The 25,484-nt window shown below is 38.6% G+C and overlaps 1 protein-coding gene across 1 annotated transcript in view; it reads left to right on the top strand.

The window, feature by feature from the left end:
- The window catches only part of LOC146655540 (protocadherin-15-like), a 218,506-nt gene that overhangs the window by 83,208 nt on the left and 109,814 nt on the right, over positions 1 to 25,484 (top strand). Inside the window, exons 3-4 of the mRNA XM_085427953.1 lie at positions 1,037 to 1,051; positions 2,808 to 2,873. Coding sequence (XP_085284079.1) covers positions 1,037 to 1,051; positions 2,808 to 2,873 — 81 coding nt within the window. The remainder of the gene's footprint in view (positions 1 to 1,036; positions 1,052 to 2,807; positions 2,874 to 25,484) is intronic.

Here is a 25,484-nt window from a genome sequence, read left to right as displayed (position 1 = left end):
TTGCTCTGTTCATTTTGTCGCTATTAAAGGAAATCCTATTTTTTCAGCCGAAAGGTGCAGGTTTCCTAATTGCTATAAACTCATGGAACTTTAAAATTTACTCGTCAGTACATCTCGTGAATTAGCTGTGCAACATCGGGATGGTTTAATAACTGTGAGGAATTTTAGATTAGAAAATGTAGTCTATGCCTTTTAACATAGTGTCTCTTACTGACAATAGATCTTCACTTTGACAGTAAAGGACCAAAGCAAAGATGTTTTACATGGATGCAAATTCTAGCCCCAGATAAAACGTTAATAAAATTTAGATTAGAGAGCACAAGAAACTGAAAATGCGGTTATTTGCATAAAATATCCCCTCTTCTAGCCTCAGGTTTTCATTGCTATTTAATTGCTAATTATTGTGTGTATCTACAGTTTAAAAATGCAACAACATCACATTCAGGTTTTTATCACTGATTAATGTGCACTTTCAAATACGACATTAGTAAAGACTCATGGGTATGCATATTTAATAAGAAAACTATCCTGGCAACAGGTGCATAGTTGCACAACTGAAGTCAAGCAGAAGGTGGGTGTGAAACATTAGAGTGCTGACTGTTGATGTGGTGTCATTATTTCCATCTCTGATTACATGTAATGTCAGACGACACCACCTGAAAGCAAGCTGCTTCAGATTCAATGAATAACAAGATGGAGGCCATTTAAAAGAAGGATAGAAAGATGTTTTGAGTAACTAGTAAAAGGCTTCTGCTGACCTTCTTTTTCTCTTTCACAAGCACAGAATTTATACTTTAACTTGATTTCATTTTTCCTGCATACAACATTTCTCAAAACAGTCAGCTGCTGGCAGAAAGAATAGATCGACTGGCCATTTCTCCAAAAACTGTGTGGGGTTTGCTAATACCCACAATTTTGAGAGGTCTCTTGAGTTTATATTCCATTAAACTGCCTCTCTTCAGCCCTGTTTTCTAATATCTCTTCCTATTTTATGATGATATTTTTTTCTATTTCTTCTATTTCTAACCTCCTTCAGACTGGCACTATGAGGGTAAGAGGGCAATCATCTGTTGTCTGTTTTCCTTTTGTATTTTAACATTCCCATATTCTCCCTTTTTGCCATTTCTCTCTACCTCTTCTATGAATGACATTTAATCCTGAACTTTCCTTACATTGGCTGTGGAGAGCGTTGCCTTGCAGCACCTATTCATCTTGGCTAGACGTTTTCCTTTCTCCTGTCTCCACCTCTCCTGCTGCCCCATCTGCTGTTGTCTGTCAAGCTGCCATTACCTGTGTCCCATGTGCTCGTACCATCTAGCTGCTGTGACCTCCATCTGTGAAGCCATTCTCGTCAGTGCTCTGCTTATGATGTTGCCACATGCTTTCACCACCCTGCTTGTCTGGTGTCACTATCGCACAGTCCATTGCTGCTGATGGTTCTGTGGCAGCAGTCATTGATGCCACCTGTTGTAAAATGATACATCAGCATGACAGCATCTGTGTGACACTGAGAGAAAATGTTGACATTCATTTCCTTACAGCTGCGAAATATGAACAGTGTCAGGGTTTTTTTTTTTATCAATTAATTTGCAATTTTAGCATAATTCTGTGACATACCATATATGAGCACTTTATTTATGATTACTACTGTGACTACTGTACATGTAAATGTATTGCTGTCACTAGGAGTGATGATACCACTGTAATTTCAGCATTTATTTTTCTTCATGAAATCTAAATCTTTAGACATTATTTGAAAATATAATACACTGCTCAAAAAAAGTTAAAGGAACACTTTGAAAACACATCAAATTACAGTAGGCAAAACAAATCATGCTGGATATCTGTACTGATATGCACTGGGTAATGTGTGCTGTCATGAAACTGATCAACCTCACAGGGCTAAATTCAAAGAGACCTCGAAAATCAAAGTGAAAAAAATGGTGTTCTGTCAAAATTTAATTGGATTAACTTAAACATGTCCCCCTATTCTATATAGAACTGCAGGGTTTGAGCACAGCGCTCACTAGAGGATGTGAGGCCCTCAGAGAGATTCATACCAGTGGCCTGCTGGAGTGCTAATTTTGTAGTGCTCATCCTCTGCAAAGGAGCAGATACTGGTCATGCAGAAGGGTTAAGGACCTTCTAGGGCCTGTCCACCTCTCCTGTCTCTTAGAATCTCTTGTTGGAGTTGGACTACCTGTGCAACCTCTATAGGGTCCAGGTATTGCCTCATGCTAACAGTAGTGACACTGACCCTAGCCAAATTGAAAATTAGTTAAAATACAGTTAAAAGATGAGGAGGGGAAAATGCCCCCCCCTTTAAAACCATTCCCATTTTGGGGTTTGTCTCATTGTTGCCCCTCTAGTGCACCTGTTGTTAATGCCATTAACACTAAAGCTGCTGAAACTGATTAACAACCCCCTCTGCTACTTAACTGATTAAGTTAACTGATTGAGTTGATGATGGTAAATGGCCTGTATTTGTATAGCGCTTTACTAGTCCCTAAGGACCCCAAAGCGCTTTACACATCCAGTCATCCACCCATTCATACACACATTCACACACTGGTGATGATGAAGTAAATTAAACTGATTAAGTGTTCCTTGAATGTTTTTTTTGTTTGTTTGTTCTTTTGAGCAGTGTATATATGAAATGATTATATTCCCAGTTTGGTAAGACTGCTATCTCTGCTTTAGGTGTTCACTATTGTTCTTTATCATTGTGTCATTCTGGTGATGTAACCAGAATTAAATGAATATCATATGCAGACATAGTTTTTAATTTTTTTTTCTTGCATACGCAGAGTGTAAGCTGTCCCGGCCTGGTCCCCCTGCAACCATAGTCACTGTTGACGAGGAGAGCCCAAATGGTACGTGCCAGTTTCACGCCTATGTTTCTGTCTGTATTCCCACGTCACAATGTATTCCAATGTATGGTAATTGCTACTGCACTTAAACGTTGTGTATTGCACTGTTGGGATTTGGTACAGAGTGTTTTTTGTCATGAATACATAGATTGGTACTTATATAGCGCAAGCTAAATAAGCCTCATTCAGCCAGTCATACACTCAAGCACTATTTTCTATGCCAAAGTGCTTTTATTATAATATAATTTTTCATCTAGTGTGGACTTGTAGTTTATGGTAAATGGTTCTTATATAGTGCTTTTCTACTTAATCTGAGCACTGCTGCTGAGCAGTGCTTTACACAACTTGTACATTGACCCAAGCACTTCCTATCTAAAATTCACACACGCATTCATACGCAGGGTTAGTAGCTTTCCCAAGGACATTTGGCACGTAGACTGGAGCAGACTGGGATCGAACTGCCAACTTTCCAGTTAGTAGGTGGCCTGCTCTACCACATGAGCTACAGCCACAGTTGATGGCACTTGATACTGATAGTTGGTTATAAGAGATGTTATGTCTAAGATGTCATAATTTTTATTGTGCTTTAAATTAAAGATCGGTTCCCTGCGTTTTCGATGTGTACTTTGCTACTGTTCTCCCAGGGTGAATCAGAAATATGCCTGTGTGTGTGCATCTGAATGAATACAGATGGTGTTTGGCATACAGACGTGATGTGGGGCTCCATTAATGAGTTGTCTGCTCCCTGCACAGGTTGTATTTTGTATAGCTGTGCTTCAGCAGTACACAAATCACTGAACCATAGATCAGACATGCAGCGTTTGAGTGGGTCAGGTGAAACTGTTCAGCTCCTCCCCTTCTTTTCTCCCTTCATCTTCTCTCTGGCCTCTCCGTTAACTGTTTCTACGTTATAGCAGTCTCTGTTTTTTGTGAGTGTTTGCCGTCTGGATTTTGCTCATGATGAGTATGTCTTTACATGTAAATATGTGCCTGCATGTGATAACTGTTACTTGGGAGGTGCTATATGTTCACTGAGGGAATGAGAAATGCTTTTCCCTAAATGGAGCAGGTGTGTCTTTGTCTCACTCATCTCTCCCTGCAGATATTAGTACTGCAGGTTAACAGAGTTTAATGAGCAGCTCTCAGTACAGATGGCATCCAGAGCTTATTTATACAGTCAAAATACAATTTCACAGATGCTCCACTTACAGAGTACACTGTATGCACTCTGGGCACTGTTTTTGTTTTTGTTTGTTTTTTGTTGCCTGTGTATCTTACAGAGAGGAATCATATGTTCATAAATGCATGCACATTATGTGAATATTTGTATCCCGAGAGTACAAATGACTGTCTCTGTGTCAGATCAGGTCACCTATTCATCAGCGCAATAAAAAAACAATTCAGGCCGTCATAGTGTCTCACCTACTCCTTCCTGTGTGTGTGTGTGTGTGTGTGTGTGTGTGTGTGTATGCAGCTGTGATTTGGGGCTTTGATCGATTGCTGGGGGAATTTGTGAGATGGAGGTAGCCAAGCCTGTATCCGAAAGCCTCTCTCGCCCCACATGTGCCTATGCACTGTGTGAGGGATTTGCACTAATCTTCCTCATAAAGCTCTCATTTACCTGGGATATGGGTCTCTTCTGGCTCCACCATCCTTTTATTTATCTCTCTGTGATGAAACAGGCAGAGCCCATCCTCACCATAATGGAATGTAAAACAGGAAACCTGCCGTTATTGACCAAAGCAATTATCCATCTAAATGTGTTTCATTTCTTCTCTTCTGTCACACAGAAACCATACAAATGGCACATAATAAGATCCCATCTCTTCGGAGCATTTGCCTTTACATTCATTCATGTGTGTGAATGGGAAAGCAAACAACATAATCACTCTTCTGTCTGGCTTTGTTTGGTCAGGGTCAGAAAAGATAGACAAACAAATAAATATATAATCCTCTTCCCCCTGCCTTCTCAGAAGAACAAATTTGATCTGAGGCAGAAGAGCCAAAAAAAGTATACGGTTCCCCGTGGAGGAGGTGTGCTGCTCAGAAACATAATAACATTTGCAAATGTCAAAGCGCTGTATCAGGAGTTGTTCATTTATTGATTGTCTGTGAAGATTTATATTTGACTCAGCTAAGAGGATAGTACTTGGTATGGACGTTGTGAAAGAAGTACATTTTCTTGTCCTTTTTCATTTCGGTTTGCTTTTTTTTTTTTTTCTTTCCTTTTTGTTCTTGGAGGTTCTTATTTTAGAAAAAGGAGAGAAATCAGGAGCGGATAGCAGCACAGTTGCTCAAATGAAGCATAACATGTTTAATTTATCTGAGCTGTTGCTTCTGCAGATCCACTGACAGGTGCCAGGCGCGACACATAAAGTCTCACTCACTCCATGAGTTGATCACAATTGGGAAGACAAAGCTTGTTTTCTATAGGCTCCTTTGCTTATTCAGCCCATGAGCTTAATCCAAAAGCATTTAATCAGATTGGAGAGATTTCTATCTCATTGTTTAGGGGCAGCTGCATATGTGGAGAGAGAAAAGAATCGAGTAGAGAGAGAGCTTCCTGCAACAGCAGCGAGGAATCGGAGTATCCATAAATAAGTATGCTCTCTCTGAACTTGGCTCTGTAAATTCGCGATTTGTATCAACTGTTGCCTGAAGCGTGTGAATATCCCGTTAACCCCCCTGTTTAGCAGTTTACGTAGTTTAGGAAATCATAAATGAGTGTTACTGAAGGGCTTTCATAAAGGGAAGTCAATCTAGCAAAATGAAATGCAGTGTGCTGCTAAGGTAGATCCAGTCTGAACTGTGATAAGTAGTTGCATTTTGATCAGTGCTGACAGGCACTAACACAATCAAAGTAAAAATCCTCCACAGATACTTCAAGTTGTTACTTATTTGGTTGTCATGTAAAGATTTTTATTTATTTTTTATTGCAAGTTATTGTTAATTTGCATATTTTGTCAAAAGAAAATCTATACCTATATATATATAAACTATGCTCCACGCTATTACTTAAAAGCTTATTTACTGGTGTTTGATTTTTGGCATCGCTTAATTTTTCAGTAATTTCAAGTTAAACATATTTTTATGATGAAATCAGCAATCGTCTGTAATATCGCAGGTTCTTTACCTTGCAATATAAACTGCCTTGAAGCAACTGTTGTTGTGATTTGGTGCTTCAATTCATTGAATTGAATTTCACCCCATTCTAAGATAGCTAAAATGAGCACAAAATCAACCAGTGCAGAGATATAATCTCTCCAGCATGTGCTGGGTCATCCCTGGGGCCTCCTCCAGGACATGCCCAGAACTCCTGAACGACCATGCTCCTCACGCTGTCTGAAGGAGAGCCCAATACATTTTGGAGGAAGTTTATTTCTGCCGCTTGTATCTTCAGTCTTATTATTCTGGTCACTGCCCACAGCTCGTGGTCATAGGAGAGAGTAGGTACAAAGCTAGACCTGTAACTAGACACCTTCACTTTCACGTCCAGCTGTGTATTCACCACAACAGACAGCGTACAGTGTCCATATTACAGCAGACGCTGCTCCAATATGTCTTTAACCTCCATTCTTCCCTCACTCATGAACAGCACCCCAACATACTCCTTCACCTGGGGCAGCAACTTGTTCCCGACCTGACCTGGCTGAGAACCATGGCCTCAACCTTGGAGTTGCTAATTCTTATTCCAGACACCATCCCAGTACAAGCTGCAAAAAGCAGAGATGAGATTCTGAGATCCTCAAATTTGACATCGTCACATTTTTAGGCGGCACCTAAAAATTCTGTCCATAAATATTATGACTAGAATCTTTGACAAAGGGCAGCCCTGGTGGAGACTGGCACCCAATAAGAATGAGTCTGACTTGTGCCTGACAATGTGACTTGCCTTTACCTGAAACAACAAAAAGCAACAAAAAGCTACAGACACACTATATGCACTATACGTGCTATGCTCACGGCATGTTGTAATGTGACAGGAGAAGCAAACAGTTTCTACCTCCCACCTTTGTTTTCGGGACCAAAGGTAACATCTTTTTGGAGTAGATTTCCCGCCCGATCATTGGGCAGTCACATCAGCAGATAGTGTTTTCCTCACTCCCAGGAGGGTTATTGCTGCTTGGATTGGGGCTTGAGGTGTAGGAACTCTAGTTCCCGTTTCATGTGTGGCACAATCTGGAAATGTCTCCACTCTTTCAGGTAAAAACAGCGATGTCTCTAATGTTCCAGTCTGGGAATTTGCCCATGTAGATGATAACAGAGGCTTTTCCCTTCAACATGAATGAATGAAGTGTCATTGATACTGTTATCTTATTTTCATTGATACTGTATAATTTAATGTTTGACCCAAAAGGTTTTGGTAAACAGTAATTGCATATATATATTTCCTTTTATTTTTGGTTTTATTTTTGTTTTTTTCGTCCCGTGGGACGCCAAAATATTTTTTGCATAGGACCATCCATCCATTCACTACCGTTTATCCTTTTCAGGGTCGCGGGGGGTGCTGGAGCCAATCCCAGCTGTCATAGGGCGAGAGGCGGGGTGCACCCTGGACAGGTCGCCAGTCTGTCGCAGGGCTAAAACACAGGGACAGACAACCATTCACACTCACATTCACTGGCACATTCACACCTAGTGGCAATTTGGATTATCCAATTAACCTATCCCCACAAACTGCATGTCTTTGGACGGTGGGAGGAAGCCGGAGTACCCGGAGGGAACCCACGCAGACACGGGGAGAACATGCAAACTCCACACAGAAAGACCCCGGCCTGATGGTGGAATTGAACTCAGGACCTTCTTGCTGTGCGGCAACAGTGCTAACCACCGTGCCGCCCGCATAGGACCAATGAAGGCAAAATTTAAAACGGTGACATAATTGGGAACAAACTGAATTAGCCAGTTGACAGGATGAGGGTTAGGATACACTAAATGACAGAGAAATTCCACAGGTGCATCTGGCACTATTACTTCTGTGCTGCCATACTGTTAAGAGAGAGAGAGAGACTGGGGCGTTTACTTCCTAGTATATTGGGATAGACACCATATGTTGCTGGGAAAACACCAAGTTATGGTTAATTTTGTCTGTATATGTTGCTGAATGAGCTAACCTACTGTAATTATTCAATACAAAGAGTACTAATATTAGCTGATTAACTACATGTAGATGTTATTAAGTCTAAAAAATTGCCTGGTTTTCTTTCACTTTTTGTTGTTATAGATACACTTTTTTTAACCTCTTTATTTCTACTCTAATTATATTTAAAAGAAAAAAATATTATGTTCTGACCCAGAGGGCCAAGGGGCTTGCATTGTGGTGAGTGTATTGCAAATCCTGGGGAGAGGTCTAGCTTAAATTTGTAGCCACTGAGATATACCTTGACTTACACTTATTGTTATGACAAGGCCGTCTTATTAACAAACTGTTAACAATATAATATATAATGCCATGCAAACTGAATAACTAACTTTCTTTAGTTTCATGAGGTTCATGTTATTTTAATAAGACAATTCATAAAATGTTCCTTCCTCCGCTTCTTCACGCTTGTCTCTGAACTTGCATCACATTGAGTGAATACAGCACTAGAGTCTGTATGAAGATGAGTGAGTCACTTAAAACTTGTGGAGCACTTCAGCTGTTTTCTCTGGTTTGTTGTCAAGTCCTTCCCCTCGCTGCTTCATTGGTGTGTTGGGTTTTAAGACCCACGATAACTAGCACAGCGTAACCTTGACATGGAATTAAAAGATTTGAGAGAGCTGAACAAATGGCAAACACAATATGTGTCATTGCTGAATGTCTTTTTAAAGGTCTCTCAGCTCATCCGTGATGACTACTTCAGTGAGTGCTGAGTGGTGAAGGGTTTCCACGTGTGTAAAATACCAGGAGTATTCTGGTTATCTGGTATTCAAAGGGCTTGTAGGCATTTTTTAGTAAGTGTTAAATGTGTTATGTTTAAACAATTAATGAGATCCAGCGTACGTGTGTGTTTTTCTCAGCCACCAAGGACTCATTAATTTCTCTCCTTAAAGTGAACTCAATCCCTCAGACTGTGTGTCTCCACCAGGGTTGTCATTAGTTCAATCATCCTCTCAAGTTGCTTCATTCCTTTATATCAACATGTTGCATAGTTGGTCTGTTTCAAGGCTTTCCCTTTCTTTATGTCGACTTATTTCTTTTCTTTTTCTTTTTATGACACAGTGACTAAAGATGCTTGCACTGGCTGGGAATTAAACGTGTACTTCAGATTAGGGATCAGTTTTTTCAATTAAAATTGAGCCACATTTGGTTGTAGCTGAAAAAAAAAATGTAATTTTATTCAATTAATTGCACCTGGAAGGCAGTAACATTCGTCCAAGGTTTGCCCAACAGTGGGGTAGGTGTCTGGTGAAACACCCCCAGGCATGTAACACTTTCTTTTGCTTCACTAAGACGAATCTTCAAACACCTTTTAGTCCTGAATGTGACTGGACTCAAACAATAGTAGCTGTCTGGAAGGGAGCAAATTGATGTGTGGGACTTTCAGTACCACCCTGTACAAATAGCACAGGTATAATTTGTAAGTCTTGCTCCAAGTGTGTTGAAAACTTATTGATCCCAAGAGAAAGATGAGATCCTGCGTTCCACTATTGCCCTGAACTGAAACTGTCCCTGCAATGCTGGAGCTGCCTTTGAGATCAGTACTCTGGAAATATAATTGTTATGCTTGCATTTCAACGTGGAAATAAATGGAAAACAAAAAAGAGTTACTTATGGTTTCATCACTTAAGTGACAAGAAGATATATCAAACTACTGCTATTCAGATGCAGAATGGTGCTATATTTTGGCAGGGGCTGTCATTAAATTCACAAATACGATGAAAAAAGCAAACAAATAAGATTATAATGTGCTTTTCATAATAGCATTATGATTGTTGTTGTGCAGAGCATGCTTTTATTAAATCAGTTTTCTCCTGACTTTAACAACTTCAGTTTTATTTTATATTCCACGCACACTTAGTTGGGCATAAAGGCTCATTTATGTAGTCAAATACTTGTTATTCCACCTTTTTTCATTATAAAGGAATATATGCACTACCATACTACTGCTGTGAAATCCATTCTATACCTACGAAAAACAGGCACAAAGCGATGAGAGATTATTGACAGATTTTACAGTATATTACCTGAGTCTAGTAGAACCTACCGTAGAACACATAGCTAAAGACTGCAAACCATCTGGCTTAGCAGTACATTTCAGAACAGAGAAGTTCAAACCTAAAAGACTGATAAGAATTTAACCTTTTCTTAGTTTTGAAATTCACCAGATTCAAGGGTGCAGAAAAAAGCATTTTCCTCCTGATTTCTGTCTTCTCTTTTGTATATTTGTCTTATACAAATACATTTTAATATTACACAAAGGTGACTGAGTAAATAGAAAATGCAGTTTTTAAATGATGACAAAGCTATCCAAACCTACCTGTGCAGAGAAACAGTAAAAGATAAAAGATTTCAACAAAGGATATATCATGCCACGATCTAAAGCAACTCAAGTACATGTGAGAAGCAAAGTTATTGACGTCAGTCAGTCTGGAAAGTCCAATTCTCAGGCTTTGGGAGTCCAGTGAATCACAGTGAACTTCCTAGGAAAAATACAGCAACAGTACAAGACGACTCATCAAGGGAGTCTCGAGGACTCATCTCAAATTTGCCAGAAAATATCTTGATGATCAAAAAAACCTTTGTGAAAATATTCTGTGGACTAAAGAGACAAAAGCGGAATTTTTTTGAGCTCTGTTATATCTGATGTAAACCTTACGTCACAGCAAACATGTCAATCAAACATGGTGGTGGTACAGAAGAGGAAACATCTGGACAAACTAAGGCCTGTACATCTGTACATCTGTTGCTCAAACAAAAGGAGTCCTGCTGGCTTCTGTTCACATGCATGTGGGCATTAGTGAAATGAGTGCATATAGCTTGTTGTAGTAACGTTATAGTCTGTGAACATTTATGTATTTTTGAAAATGATTTTCTGTAGATGTTTGATTAAGGATTCAATATAAAGGCTATGTTCCCCGTTCTGTGTTAGACGTGTACACATACACAGACACAAACAAAGATTGGTCTCAGTTCTATGATCACGGCCAGTTGTCATGATTGCTAGGTCATCAACATATAATTAGAGCGTAGCTAAAAGGCCCGGATTAGTGCACAACACCTGTTCCTTGTGGATTAGAGAGCAAAACAGGAGGGGAGGGGAGGGCATTCAGTGAGCCTCACTTACACACTCCATGCAGGACACAATGAATACCTCAGTAATACATTTATATATTTCTGTATATTTTGTGCCTAACAAGCTGTTTTTAATTTGGTTCAATTTATTATAAACTCTCTGCTTTCCAGGCACCGAAAGTCTTTGTTAATCAGATTGACAGTGGCCTGCAACAGCCTGTACCTCACTGTCTACTTGCATCTAATTAGACTAGTGTGTGTGATAATTCTATTTTTTATTTTTTTGTTCAGAAGTGGAGTACATGTTTTAGTGTTTGATGTGCAAATAAAGACACCAATTACAGTATATTGTTGAGATAAACGGTCAGCATAATTACCGGTACATCTGTTCTTGTTGTAAATCGCTTTGTGCTTATCCTCATTACACCATAGAAGCAGGCCATTCATTTTTTTGTGTGCTGCACTGTGTTATTATTTGCATGAAAATACTTGAATTCTTTGGGGTTTTAAATATCAATGAAAAATGCTCAGCCTCTGAGATGCAAATAATCCCTGAGTCAAATTGCCTAATCTAAGATAATGTGTTTACTTTATGCACGATCAGGGAAAATCACAACATGTTAATTAAACGTTCCATACTTAACTCACCCAAACAATTTTGTTTTCTCTCACTACATTTTTTTTTAAGGCAGCAGAAAAAAAAAAGTCTGTTTTATCAGTCCCGAGGCTGGCTGATGTTAGCATACATCCCTCACTACATTATTCAGCTGGTTTTCCCAAGAATATGATGGGATTGTCACCTTAGATTAATAGTGTCATCATGGAATATGTGGGGTTTTTTTTTATTATTCACATCTCTCTAAGGGAATCCCACAGTAGTAGCCTATACATGAAGAGACTATAGAGCAGAATGATTATTTTCCACACTGTATTGTGCACACAGGCAGCCTGGAAACTTAAATCTATAAAAGTTTGGCCTCTACATAAGCAGCGCCACAGAAAAACCTGGTCAACAAATAAGTGTGAAAATTGTTTAGACATTCTGTCCAGGCGGTTTACATATATAAATAAGCTTTTCAACCTACTTTTATCTTTTTAGATGTAGAACTCACGGGAGAATAGAAGTGGTTTTTTTTTTTGTGTGTGTTTTTTTTTTTTTTTTTAAAGCTGCAGCGTTAACAATGTTACCCAGCATTGTTAATGGCATCATTTGCAGAAAGGAAATGCAGAAAACATGTCAGGTTGATTCCACATACATGGAATATTTCGTTATTATATAAATGATATTTTGCTGAAACAGTTACTGGAACACATGTGTTTTAAGTTTCAACTAAAGCTTCAGCTGCTATAACCAACCATGTTCCAGTGACTCCTGACCAACCTGAACTGTGTAGCACTTGTATTTGGGTATTTCTCTGTTCCTCTCTGGGTGCTGTCAGCTCCTGCTAGTTCATCTGTAATGTGTGCTTTTATTCATGGGTGTTTTTATAGCTTGTGGCTGATTCGTTTGAATTGTCTTAGCTATAACATATTTAGCTAACTGGCCAATGATGTTGCGTTATGATAATGTTTTTTTTGTTTTTGTTTGTTGTTGTTGTTTTGTCACATCTCAATACAGCACAAAAAAACCCAATATCACACAGTCAGGGTCAGCAGAATGTGTCATTTGGGAACAATGGGAACAGTACCCCTGAGAAATTATGATCGGTAAAGTCTGCACTCACTAGTCCCTGCTGTTGGCTCTGCACTGATTGTCCATGCACACCATCAGCCCGTTTGTGCTTTTCTCTTGGGCTCCAGGATTTAACTGGGAGCTGGTTTACATACTGGTTTGTCTTTACCGTTTGTTATTGTCAGAATAAAAATATCGTTGTAATTCTTCGTCTTCATGACTTAACACTGCATTAACATAGTGCTTGTCCTTGGAGCAATACAAGATTTGGGAGCTTTTGGAGCAAATGAAAGTATCTGTGGGTGCATTGTTCTTCAGCCCTGTTAATAGCAGCCTTGACTCTTTTGAATGGTTTTGCTTATTATCAGCAAAAAGGAATCATGGTTTTAGTTATTCATTGTATATACAGTAATATCCAAAGGTTTTGATGGAATTATATCATTATATCCCACACATATTATAGATATGTGTGGGAACTAGCATAGGTTGTTTCTCCTTAAACTTAGTTAAGTATGCTCTTTAGCATAAATATGTGCTGCCTGTATTATTGGATATATTTGTGTTTGTCAGCTGGTAATTCACATTCATCTTTTGATTAGATATAGAGGATTCGTCATTCATTTTCAAACACATATAATGAGATCAAGGATTAGTTTAATCCTCACATCAGTTTGAACAGACATTAAAATGATTGGCCATTCATGTTTCATGTTTGGAGCAAGCAATACAATCTGAAAAGCAGAGTGTGCAGTGTTGTGCAACAATAGAAAGATGACCACTTAGGCTAATCTGTTTATTTTTTTTTTATATAAGATGACCAGAATCCTACTTGTTGGATAAAGCATTTTATGCAATTTGCCTTTTCTAATTATTCAGACTTTTTTTTTTTTAGCTTTTATTTATTATTGATTTATTTACTTTTTGACAATGGAAGGACGACAGGGTAGCTAAGAGAAAGACCAGGAAGAAGGCATGCACTTAATGGCCTGAGGGCAGATTTGAACCCAGGCCCCTCTGCTAGCCTTTGACTCACTTGCTCAATCCAGTGCGCTTAAACTGGCTACCCTAGTCAGACTCCTCACATCCAGTAACATCTCTTGTTTCACCACCTGGAGGCTGGCTGGGTCATTGTGGTGGCAGATTGACAAAAAAACACCTCTTAGGTTTTATTCTACTAAATCACACCACTGCCAGCTCTAATTCCTAAAGAGAATCGATTTCTAACTTTTTGTTCAAGGGATGACAACGATGCTTTAGCCAGTCTGAGATTCAGAAAAATCTGAACAAACACTGGATGGATTGAATTTTGTAGAAGCCAGTACCACAAAACCCACATTTCTAAAAGGTCAAACCTTTCACTTTTGTTTATTAGTAAATATATATATATTTTTTCATTATGTATATCTTTTTTGTATCTTTCATCATCTTCTGTTATGTTGGATAACTTGCCATAAAATTGAATTCACACAGAAAGCACTGCGTCTAAGAATATCATTATATGGATTATTGAGTGCCTATAGTCGGGTTAGGGTTAGGGTAAAAATCAAGTTTTTATGAGTTCTTGAGAAGTTATTTGCTCCAAAATAAAGAAAGCTGTCTCACCTACTTAACTGTTGAGACTGTAGAGTCAAAAATAGACAAAGTTTTGCAATATTAACTTGCTCATTGTTATCGACAAGATGTCGACTTTTCTTTTGATCCCTCATCATCTTTTCTGCATTTTATTTGTTGCAAATCAGAAAAGATGAGAGAAACCGGTTGACTGGAAGACATGATGATTATTATTGGCTTGTGTTGATATGCATTATTATTAAAATTATTGTTGTATAGACATTATGACTGTGGTAACATGCACACAACAAACTCATGTTTTCTATATATACCTGAATACTTAAAGCTGTATTAATGATTGCATATGTATTGTTTTCTTTCATGCGACTAATAGCCAAATTTTATCTTTAAACATTTTCTTAGTTGGCCTAAAGGGTTCTTGTATTTCTAATACAATGTGTAGAAACTTGTTTTATTGGATAAAACTGCTAATGTTTTTATTTTCTGTAAAGCATTTTAATTGGCTTGTTTATTAAGGCCTTGCAATAATCAAATTTGCAATAGCTGTGATAAAACTGCAGAGTATTAGGGTGATTGTTTGTTGACACCCAAACCACATTGTTAGGTTTAGAAAATGTGTTTTTTAAAATGTTTCACTTCAGCTGTTGAATAAATGGGCATAGTTGTAACGAAGCACTTTTGTTAGTGTGTTTATCTTAGAACGTTAATCGGGAATTTTAAGGACCGTTATTTCAAAAATATGTTTGGATGTCATTTAACGAGAACAGGAAACAGTGTCTGGGTTAAACGTAGCTGTCAGCATCAAAAAACTTGTTTTTCTGTCCTATAACAGTTTTGGCTGTGTTGGTGAATATGCATCAATCTTTCCCAAAGCTTAAAAAATTGAGAGATCCACTTGCCCCATCTCTCATGTCATGCCAATGTACAGTTAGATATAGAATTGCTTTAAAGTGATGGCAGTTCCAATAATATGACATATTTCAAGGAATGCATCAAGTCAGTCCTCCATTCATGATCAATGAAGCGGCTCCGGGCCGTAAATCAGAATGTCATTGCAGATAAAAAGCTTGGTTCTTGAACGGTGAGCTTCAGAGAGGCTGCTTTTCAAATGTAGAGATACTAACTGAGCCCACTACAGTATGCATAACTGATTAAGATAATATATAAATAAGTGAGTCACACATTCACATCATAAGTTTAATGCACACTTTGAACTTTAAAATGAAAACAATTAAAACCTCTGCAACATTGTGTGTTTCACTTTTGATCTTAAGTATTGTATTAGTCATAAAGAGTCATATGAAACTTTCCATTCTTAACAACGAGGATGTCATCTTAAGCATCCCACCTTTGACTCAAATGTTGGACTTTATGTCATTGATAGATCGCCATAGCAGCATAGATATATTCCAGGCTGTCTGATATTTCAGCATTGATTGGGCCTGAGTCAAATATCAAGGCCGTCCACTCTCTTTTGAAAAGAGCTTGGTCTCACATTCCAATCCTGATTACCCAAGGAAGCAAATGGACATTGCTCAGCAGTTCCTGGCAACAGGTTTCTTGTTTACAGGCTCTGACCTGTTTATAGGGCTTTGAGGGAGCAGATGTAAGTGTTGACTCCCCTGCTATGCATTGTAAGAAAGTAATTGTAAGTAGCTCAGGATACAAGCCACATGGATGAGGAACAATCATCCAGCATATTTATGTGATCTTGTTAACCTTATTATATATGGCATCATGGTTCTGCAATGCCAATGCTGTGTGCCCTAATGCACCCCCTGTTAGGTTGAACTGTGAGTTCATCAAATCAATGGCCCTTTAGTAGCTTTTCTGGAGGACGTGATATCCATGATTTCCAAGAAAGAACATTTACATTCATGAATTTATGCAAATTGTACTGTCAAAATTCTTGCTGGACCCATTTGTTTCAAAATGAATAGCAATATTACACCAAGGGAAATCATCTGAACAATTTGGCAGATATGGGTGAGACTCTAAATTAATTAGGAATGCACACATTTGTCAGTTCATTACTATAATTTAATTACATTGTGGCATCTGCTGCTGCTGTTGTAACAGTTGTATTTTTCTAATTTTATAACAGTTGAGACTGACTGTAGCATACTCAGCGCTGTCAAAAGTCAGCTTATTTATTCATTTATATATCTAATTGCAGCACTTGACATAAGATTATTAAAACAAATTGACAAGTTATATTTGTACTCACACTTATGTCATTTTAATTGAAATATTTAGCAACTGTCAGTTACTGTCATTCATTAGGGTAATACTGTTTGATTTTATGTATGAAAGGAAAAGAAAAAAAAAACTATTATGTTCAAATAATTATTTTAGCAGTTTATCACAGTGAAGTGTTATTTTTTATTATTTTATTTTATTATTACTGATTAAAGCCCTTCAATGTTACAGTCAAATGAAATCCTGTTACTTAAAGGTCTGGTGATGATGGCAAGCAAGCAAGAAGAAAGTAGAAGAGCATAAAGAGGCGAGAACAGAACACAGAATATGGGAGAGAAAACAAAAGTTAATGCCATGCAATGGAGCATATCAGTGCAACAGCAGTGCAAAATGCGCATGGGAAAGAAATGCTCACTGGATCACAGGAAGTCCGACAGCAGCCTGAACCTACAGCAACATAAATGAAGGGTAATTCAACATCACCTGACCCAACCCTTAACTATAAGCTTAATCAAACAGGAAAGTTATAAGACTGAAAGTATAGAAGCTGTCTAACTCCTAAACTCACCCGCTTTGTTCATTAAGGGCTAAACTGTCAGTGCACTTAATTGCAGCTCATTTCAATACAGTGGAATTAATAGAAAGTGAACACGCTTCTCTTGCAGCCCAGAAAGTTCTGGAAACAGAAAATATTGTGGTGCCAACAAATTGTAAGATGCTGGGAATACTTGTTTTAATAAAACCAAGAGTCTTTAACAAGTAGCAATGCATCACTGCAAAAAAGTAGAGTGACAAATCTGTGCAGCATGGGATTCAGTAGCCATATTTGGCAGCTGGCCCAAAAGATTCAGTTTTCCCGACCTTTTTTCTATGATCATTATTTGCAAACAAGCCAGCATGCAGAGGTGAGGTGTATTCTGTAACCAGTGCACAAGCCATATTTTACACTGCAGTGTTATCAGGGGATGTAGGCACACAGTAAATTTCAGTGCTTGATGCAGTCAAACAAGTGTGTGTGTGTGTGTTTATGGATTCATTTATTATATTTGATTGAACAAGTATTTTGGCCTGATTACTGCAATCAGGAATTACCGTATTTCCCGGACTACAAAGCGCACCTAAATATTAGCCGCACAAGCTAAAATCAGGGGAAAATCCTGTTTTGTACATACATTAGCCGCACCTGACCAAAAGCCGCAGGTGTTTCAATGTTGACTTATCATATGTAAGAGAATATGCACAAAGGGAATTGTCAGGAAAGAGATGGCTGTTTGGAGACATCACTTTTATTAATATTTTGAAAAACAAGTTATGGGTACATATTTGCACATGTAGTACATAACAGTAGCCTACAGCACACCAGAAAAATAGATTCGGACTACCTTTTAGGCTCAGGTGCAGTGACACAGCTTTAACAAGAAGAAAAGTCAGTCATTCACCATCTTTCTCTTCTTCCTGCGCACTAAAACCACCAAAGTCCTCTTCTCCAGTGTCGGATACAAACAGGCTCAGGATGGCTTCGTCATCCACTCTTCTTCTCTCCTTCGTTGTCACTTTCAAAACCAAAGAAATCCTCATTGTCAGTGTCAGAGTCGAACACCCTCAGAAGGGCCGTGGCGGTGTCCTCCTCTCCATCATGCAGCAGTCCAGCCCTTCAAAATCCGTTGGTGATCGTGGATGTTTTCACACTTTTCCACGCTGTCAGAATCCACCGGTGGAGTTGGGCATAACTTGCTTTTTGGGCATAACTTGCAAGTTTATCGCCGCTCATCATCCACGACTCCCGCTGAACGCGTAGCGCTACTTTGAAGTTTGTTTTTCGCGCTACTTCGTACGGCACTACGTTGCCTGGCGGACGGACATGTGACTAACATACCACTCTTGAACCCCGATCCTTCCGCCAGGCAACGTAGTGCCGTACAACACACAAAACAAATCGTCTTACGATATGACAAAAATCACGGACAATCCATAGAAAAGCCGCACCTGACTAAAAGCCGCAGGGTTCAAAGCTTGTGCAAAAAGTAGCGGCTTATAGCCCGACATTTACGGTACTCATCCCAGTTTCTAGTTCTCAACCTGTGCAAAACATTATAGTTTCTACTTCAAACTTGCAAACTGAATGATGTTACTGCATCATTTCTATCTTACATCATTCAGGAGAATAAACTGGGCTGTACTCTGCAACTTGGTGAAGGTCATTTGGTTATCCTCTGAAAATATTTGAAGTTGCTCTGAAAATATGAAAGTATTTTTTGTAAATATTTGAATGGCTAGTCATAGTCTGCTAATGACGTTGCTCTGTTAAGGTCCAGGTATGTGTCTTTGTCAGTTGGTTGACTGGCCACTTTGATCTGAACCACTGGATTAATTACCTGAAGTTTTGTACACATAACGTCCAGATTCAGTGGCCCCTTGACTTTTTGTGTAGTGCCTCTATAATGGTGAAATATTAAAGTACTGTGGTCTCTGTCCTGACTTTTCATCCAGTCTGTCACCATTATTATGTCAGAAATTGAGATTGTCCTGTACTGTAGGTCCTCAGTTATCTAGTGCTAACTAATATGTTAACATAGTAAACTGTCATGTCATAAGAACTTGAACTTGAATGGTTGCACTTGAATAGTTTAGATCTTATTTAACTGACAGATGCTTTTCTGTCAGGGTCGGTGGCACATCCACATCCAACTCCCTTACGTGTGGGGTCCCTCAAGGATCTATCCTTGGCCCTGTACCTTTTTTCCTTTACATGCTCCCATCTCATTTCACTGTTATGCAGATGATTTTCAAATCGACTTTCCTCTTAAAACGAATTCTACAGGCTCTCTAAAAGTTTTGCTAGACTTCCTCGATGACATTAAATCATGGTTTGCATTCAATTCTTTGAATGTAAATGATCAAAAAACTGAGATTGTATTATTTGGACCTTCAGACCCTTGTTTTTCTCTTAAGGGTGACCTTGGCCCTCTGGAAAATTCCAGAACTCCCGTCGCAAAAAATCTGGGAGTGTTCTTTGATAGCAGTTTTTTTGAGAAACACATGAATTCTGTTGTAAAAGCCAGCTTCTTCCAGTTTAGGGCCCTTGCAAAAACTAAGAACATTTTGTCATCTGCTGACTTCAACAAAGTGATTAATGCATTCATTTCATTCAGGCTTGACTACTGTAATAGTCTTTATTTTGGTATCAGCCAGGCTCTGTTCTCTCGTCTTCAGCTTCTTCAGAATGCTGAAGCCCGACTCTTGACAGGCACACGTAAACACGACCACATTTCCCCTGTCTTCGCTTGTTTACACTGGCTTCCAGTATGTTATAGAATTGATTTTAAGATTTTATTGCTTGTTTTAAGCCTCTAAATGGATTAGCTCCATCATACCTCTCTTTTAACTAAAAATACTCCAAATAGATTGCTCCGGTCAGCTGATAAATTGTTCTGATTGTCCCTAGAAGCTGGCTAAAACACAGTGGAGACCAGGGCCCTGTGCTTCGTACGTCACTTACTACATCCAAGATCAAATGAAACATCCAAGACCAAATCATCGCGCTAACTCTGAGCTCGCTATTCCGGTTCTCCGAACACACCTGTTGTTGACGATTAGTATAGCTGGATGAAGTAATGTGAGATCACTGGGTGGCCCAACAGGGGCTACGCATCGATAGTAGAAACATTGATCGGCAACCCTTTGATTGGTCGGCGAAAATGTCGAAGGAGCGCGCTCGGTATTTTTCGGCAGCAGAGCAAGAACTCTTGAGTGAGGGATTTCAGGAGTTTCAGAGTTTAATTAAAACGCAAGGGAACACTGCAAAGGCTGCAAAAGCAAGGAGAGAGGGCTGGCAGAAAGTTGCTGACAAATCAAACTCGTAAGTAATTCAATAATAACAATAATAATGGAGTGGATTTATATAGCGCTTTTCAAGGCACCCAAAGCGCTTTACAATGCCACTATTCATTCACTCTCACATTCACACACTGGTGGAGGCAGCTACGGTTGTAGCCACAGCTGCCCTGGGGCAGACTGACAGAAGCCAGGCTGCCATATTGCGCCATCGGCCCCTCTGGCCAACACCAGTAGGCGGTAGGGTAAATTTATCATATCACACCATATTATCCAATATTATATTACATTATATTATATTATAATATGTTATATTATATCCCCTTTCACATTAGAGCCACAACAGGACCCACTAGAACATGGGAACAAGTAAAAGTGAAATATAAGAATATTCTACAGAATGGTAATATTTATCACTTATATTGCTTTTCGTCTCTTGGAAAGAGACCCTGGAATACTCTGTTTGTTTGTTCATAACAGCAACCAAGAAAAGGGCAGAGCAAAAAAAAAGACAGGTGGTGGTCCTGCACCCCCTCGTCAACAAGTTGGTTAAGTGAATAATACCCTCACGGGAAAATCGATATGTCTCTATGAGCACACTGTCGCGCTGAGCTAAAGGATCCTGCCTGTCCCGCAATATATGCTGAATTCTGAGGACTCTCCTTATCAATCTTGCACCTTCCGCAATGGGTTGCTCGCGTAAACGGACAGGATATGACTGCGACAGACTTCCCAAATCCACCTTCGCTTTTATAGCCGTGGTCTCTCATCTTGATTACACGAAGTAATTTACAATTACTACTCTGAAATATGAATTACATCTGTAATAATCACATACATGTAATAGAATGTTAATAGTACATTTCCCTTTTTTAGGGAATGACCTGTATGTATCTGTGTGAAATCAATAAAAGGATCAAGTGCTGCATTATCTTTAGTTACATTGATGTTATTTATTTATGGTGAAACAGTGGTGGAATATCGCTGTTGCTTTCGTATGAATGACGCGGACATACCTGCGTGGCCGCGATCTAATCCTGTTTACATAAAGTAAACCTGCTCCCCAGCAGGTTTACGCTTACGGCTCTGTTGCTATGACAGCAAGTCCCGGATGGGCTTCGGGGAACCGAACGATCCAGGATCACGCGAAATCGTCAACAATCTCATCCAGCTAACTCACTTAGCGCGGTACGAAGAACAGGCCCCAGGGCTTCTGATTGCTGTGCCCAAACTTTGCAACAGTCTGCCTCTTCAAATTAGGATCTCTCCAACACTTGACATCTTTAAAACCCGTCTGAAAACTCGAGTTTTTGTTTTGTTCTTTGTGTGTATTTGTTCTACTTTTTACCTTTTGCATTTTTACTATGTACAGCATTTTTTTCAACCTGTTGTTTTTAAATGTGCTTATAAATAAATTGATTGACTGATTGATAAGAGCAATTTTAACATCAGCATGTTAGTGCTGTCACTGTGAGCCAGTAGTGAGCGGCTTGCACTGGTATTGACTGTCAGTAAGCATTCAAACTGAAGCAACCTTGTGGTAAACCAGTACAAGGTCCATTTAGTGTAGGATTTTATTGGGCATAAACCACAATTCAGTCAAACCAGTTTAACCAGTTGGTCCACTGAAAGCCTTTTTACAATTGCAAATTTTGCAATTGGATGAGGTTGTACAATGTAAATCGCAATATTATGCAAAACTATATTTCTGACCATCATTCAAGATCATAACTCAGTAACAGAAAGGGATATTGTGTATGTATTTCACATTTGTACACACAGATGACAAGTGGTGATATTGGCAAGGAAGACCAATTTTGTAACTTTAAAAAATATGCCCAGGACTCCATGTGACCTATTGCACACAATAGGGGGAAAAAAACAAAAAAATGGAAGAAAAGAAAAAAAACACTTGACATTTCCCCAGAGGATGAGATTGTTTCACAGAACACTTAGAATCACTGTTTACTGAAGCAAACAGCTGCTGCTACTTTGACCCCAGTTTTCTACCAAAATGCATAACGACAGATGTTTTTCATGTCAGAGTCTATCATGAGTAATTGTGGAGTGCTAAGTTAGTAGTGATGTTATATCCCTCCTCAATCAGTGATGGCTGCAATACACATACACTGTTTTAATTTTGGCAATGTATGCTGCACAGTAGGTCTCTTGACAGGTGGTGATCAGCACAGACATGATCATGATCATGTCTGTGCTGTATGTGTTAATGTGCCTGAGTGAGATCAGGAGTCAGTATGTGGGCATAACAGCGAGACGTGGCAGAGAAGTTACCTTGATATTTTAGAGATTAGGAAGTTTTAAAGAAAGTCAAACAGTGTGGGTTTTCTAAAAGAAATGCCTTATTTTAAAGCTTAGCAGATTTTAAGTGTAAAATCAGACTTTTTGTAAATAGATGTACTGTAAATAGATAGCTTTTAGTTTTTATTTTACATTTAACATGCAGGTAAACCATCCTGCAAAAGGGTGAATATATTTGACAAAATGAAACCTTTGTCTGTTTATATAAGTTTGTATTATTTTTTTCTTCTTTAAATTGTCATGTATTCATAAACAATGGCAAGTGCACAGAACAAGAAATCTTGTCAGACATGCTTCCCTAATGGTGCTTGACCATTTTTAGTACACAGATTATTTGATAGAGAACAATGTAACAGAATACTGCAGCTATTACTATATTTAGTACATAAACATGCGTACATACATACAACACAATTAAAGGAGTTCATAAACATTAAGGAGTTTCAGAGGTTGCATTGCTCTGTGGAATAGAGAGCACCAAAAGTCTCATATTAATAATTGAATTGAATGTGAAATATGGAGGCACGTGCCTCATTTAGTCTTTAGACTGTTCTGTAACATCCAAAATTGGAGCCTCTCTGGACCTCACCCAGGAAGCAGGCATATATTAAGGCCGTGTTTTGTTTTAAAAGCAATCAGTAAGATACCAAAATCAATTCAATTAATAAGTAACTGATGAAGTTATGTCAGTATAGATTTCTTACCTCATTTTAATCCCCAAAAATGAAAATTTTAAAATGAATATCATATGTATTTTTTTTATTTGTTAATTATGCAAACAAAGATGGATTAACGATATAATTATGCATTCAGACTCCCAAGGTTTGTACTGGGGGGATTTTGTTTGTGTCTTGTTTATCAGATGCCAAGTAGCAAACTAGGTCAGAAATTAGCACTTTTTTTGTTATTTTAGTTTATTATGATGGTATTGATATTGCTTGGGCTTAAACTGCAGTAGCAATGCATTTCCTGGAGACAGGTCTGACCAAAGTCATGGTTGAGGAAAGTAAAACCTTGCCTCCCACACAAAGGAGAAAATACATGTAACTGCATATCAAATATTAAAATATATGCAAATGAAATGGATATACTTCTTTCCAGAGATGTTGCAGTATTGCGTTTTAGTGTTGTAAAAAGCCAGTAACTACATAGATAAATAGGCATTTTCATACATACAATTTAGCAATGTTTGGTCACAAAACATTTCTGGGACTGTTCAGAGTTTCTAATGCAAACCTTCAAACACCTGATCTGGTTTAGCTTTTATACTAGCTGACTTTTTATGTGAATTTGTTGTTAGTGTTTTATCCCACTAATTTCAGAAGAGAGCTGTGCATAATGACTGCAGCTATTTCCACTCAAACTCCTTTCTTCAACAGTATGCCACCATTTCTACGCGTGTGCTTACTGTCTACTCCTATTAAAATGGGGAAAAAAATCTTTTCTTACTGGAGGTCTTTGTGCTAACCACGTTTTTTTTTTTTAAATAAAAAAAGTACTTGGCAAGTTCTAGTCTCTGGCAACATTTGCAGTGAGCTAACTTCCTGTTTAGCAACTTGTTAATATTTTTATGTGGTTTCTTGTGGCACCATGAACTCATTTTAAAAATGAAAATTGTGGCCTCAACTCAAAGGACTGGACTCCATGCTAATACCAATGAGTGAAACTACCAATGAAACTGACTTTTTTTTCATACCAAGCTTGGAAACCTATCAGAAATGGGCCTCCACACTTATCTGCTGCCATCATCTATGGATGCCAGCATTATTGATATTTGGGATAAAAGTGAGCTCTCTGTGTTGTCTCTGTGGAGTTGGTCTGCTGTGAAGCCCAGATCAGAGGCGCTTCTGCCCAGAGATGACACTGACTGAGTCACAGGCTACTAAAGAGACTTGTTTTATTTATTTAGTACATACCGTATATAACACATGGCTAGGTCTGCACAGGTCTGACAGACTCTGGCATCTTCTCGATTGATGAGGAGGACAACTTTTTGCTGCGTGACAGAGATTGAGGGAGGGTGTGCTCAAAAAACTAGGAGTTTTGGCTGTCACAGCAGAAAAACTGAAGTTCAATTAACTTGAGAAAGAAAGAAGACTCTCTGTGGCCTCCTTTGTAATATTATCAGCTGCGTAATTTACAACCCGAGAGTTTCAAAAAAAAATGTTGCTCACCACTCAAGTTACTGAGGCAGATATTATGAAAAGCTGTGTTTTAGATTAATGAACCAGCAACAGGGGGCTCTTTTGACTTTTAAATTAAATTCTTAGAAGAACCATTTTTCAGGCTGAGTTTGGCCTAACGGAGACACATAATTTTTGGTCCTTGTGATCACAACACACGGATGCATCAAACCTTGACTACTACAGACGAGGATCGCAGTCATTAATATGAGCATGAAAATGCAGCAGCGGGTATTGTAATTATAATGCAAAAGCTTCCATCGTAACTCCATCTGTGCTCCTTCTTGAGGATCTTCGAGTCTGAGTGACTAATGACTAAATGACTAAACCGGTTTTATGAAATGATAAAGTACAAGATGTTGGGGGCACCAATTAAAAAGCCCATTAAAATACCACCACCCTCTTACGTTTTACAGCTGGTAGATTAGCAAGGCATGTCAAGGGCTTTTAGTCTCTGCAGAATTTCTATGTATACTTGTAAGTTTGTTAGCTCTAAACTTTAGTCACTTTTTCACACTTTGTCACATTTGAAAATCACTGGATTACGTGATCCATGATGTTAGGTACATGTAAAATGTACTGAATGGAAAAGGGTTGGAATTAAGGTAGTGGTTGAAATG

This window comes from Rhamphochromis longiceps, linkage group LG13, assembly GCF_057381845.1.
Source record: "Rhamphochromis longiceps isolate RC_006_pf linkage group LG13, R_longiceps_female_GT1.1, whole genome shotgun sequence".
NCBI lineage: Eukaryota > Metazoa > Chordata > Actinopteri > Cichliformes > Cichlidae > Rhamphochromis > Rhamphochromis longiceps.
Note: the sequence above shows the minus strand (reverse complement) of the source record. Positions and strands in the feature narration are given on the sequence as shown.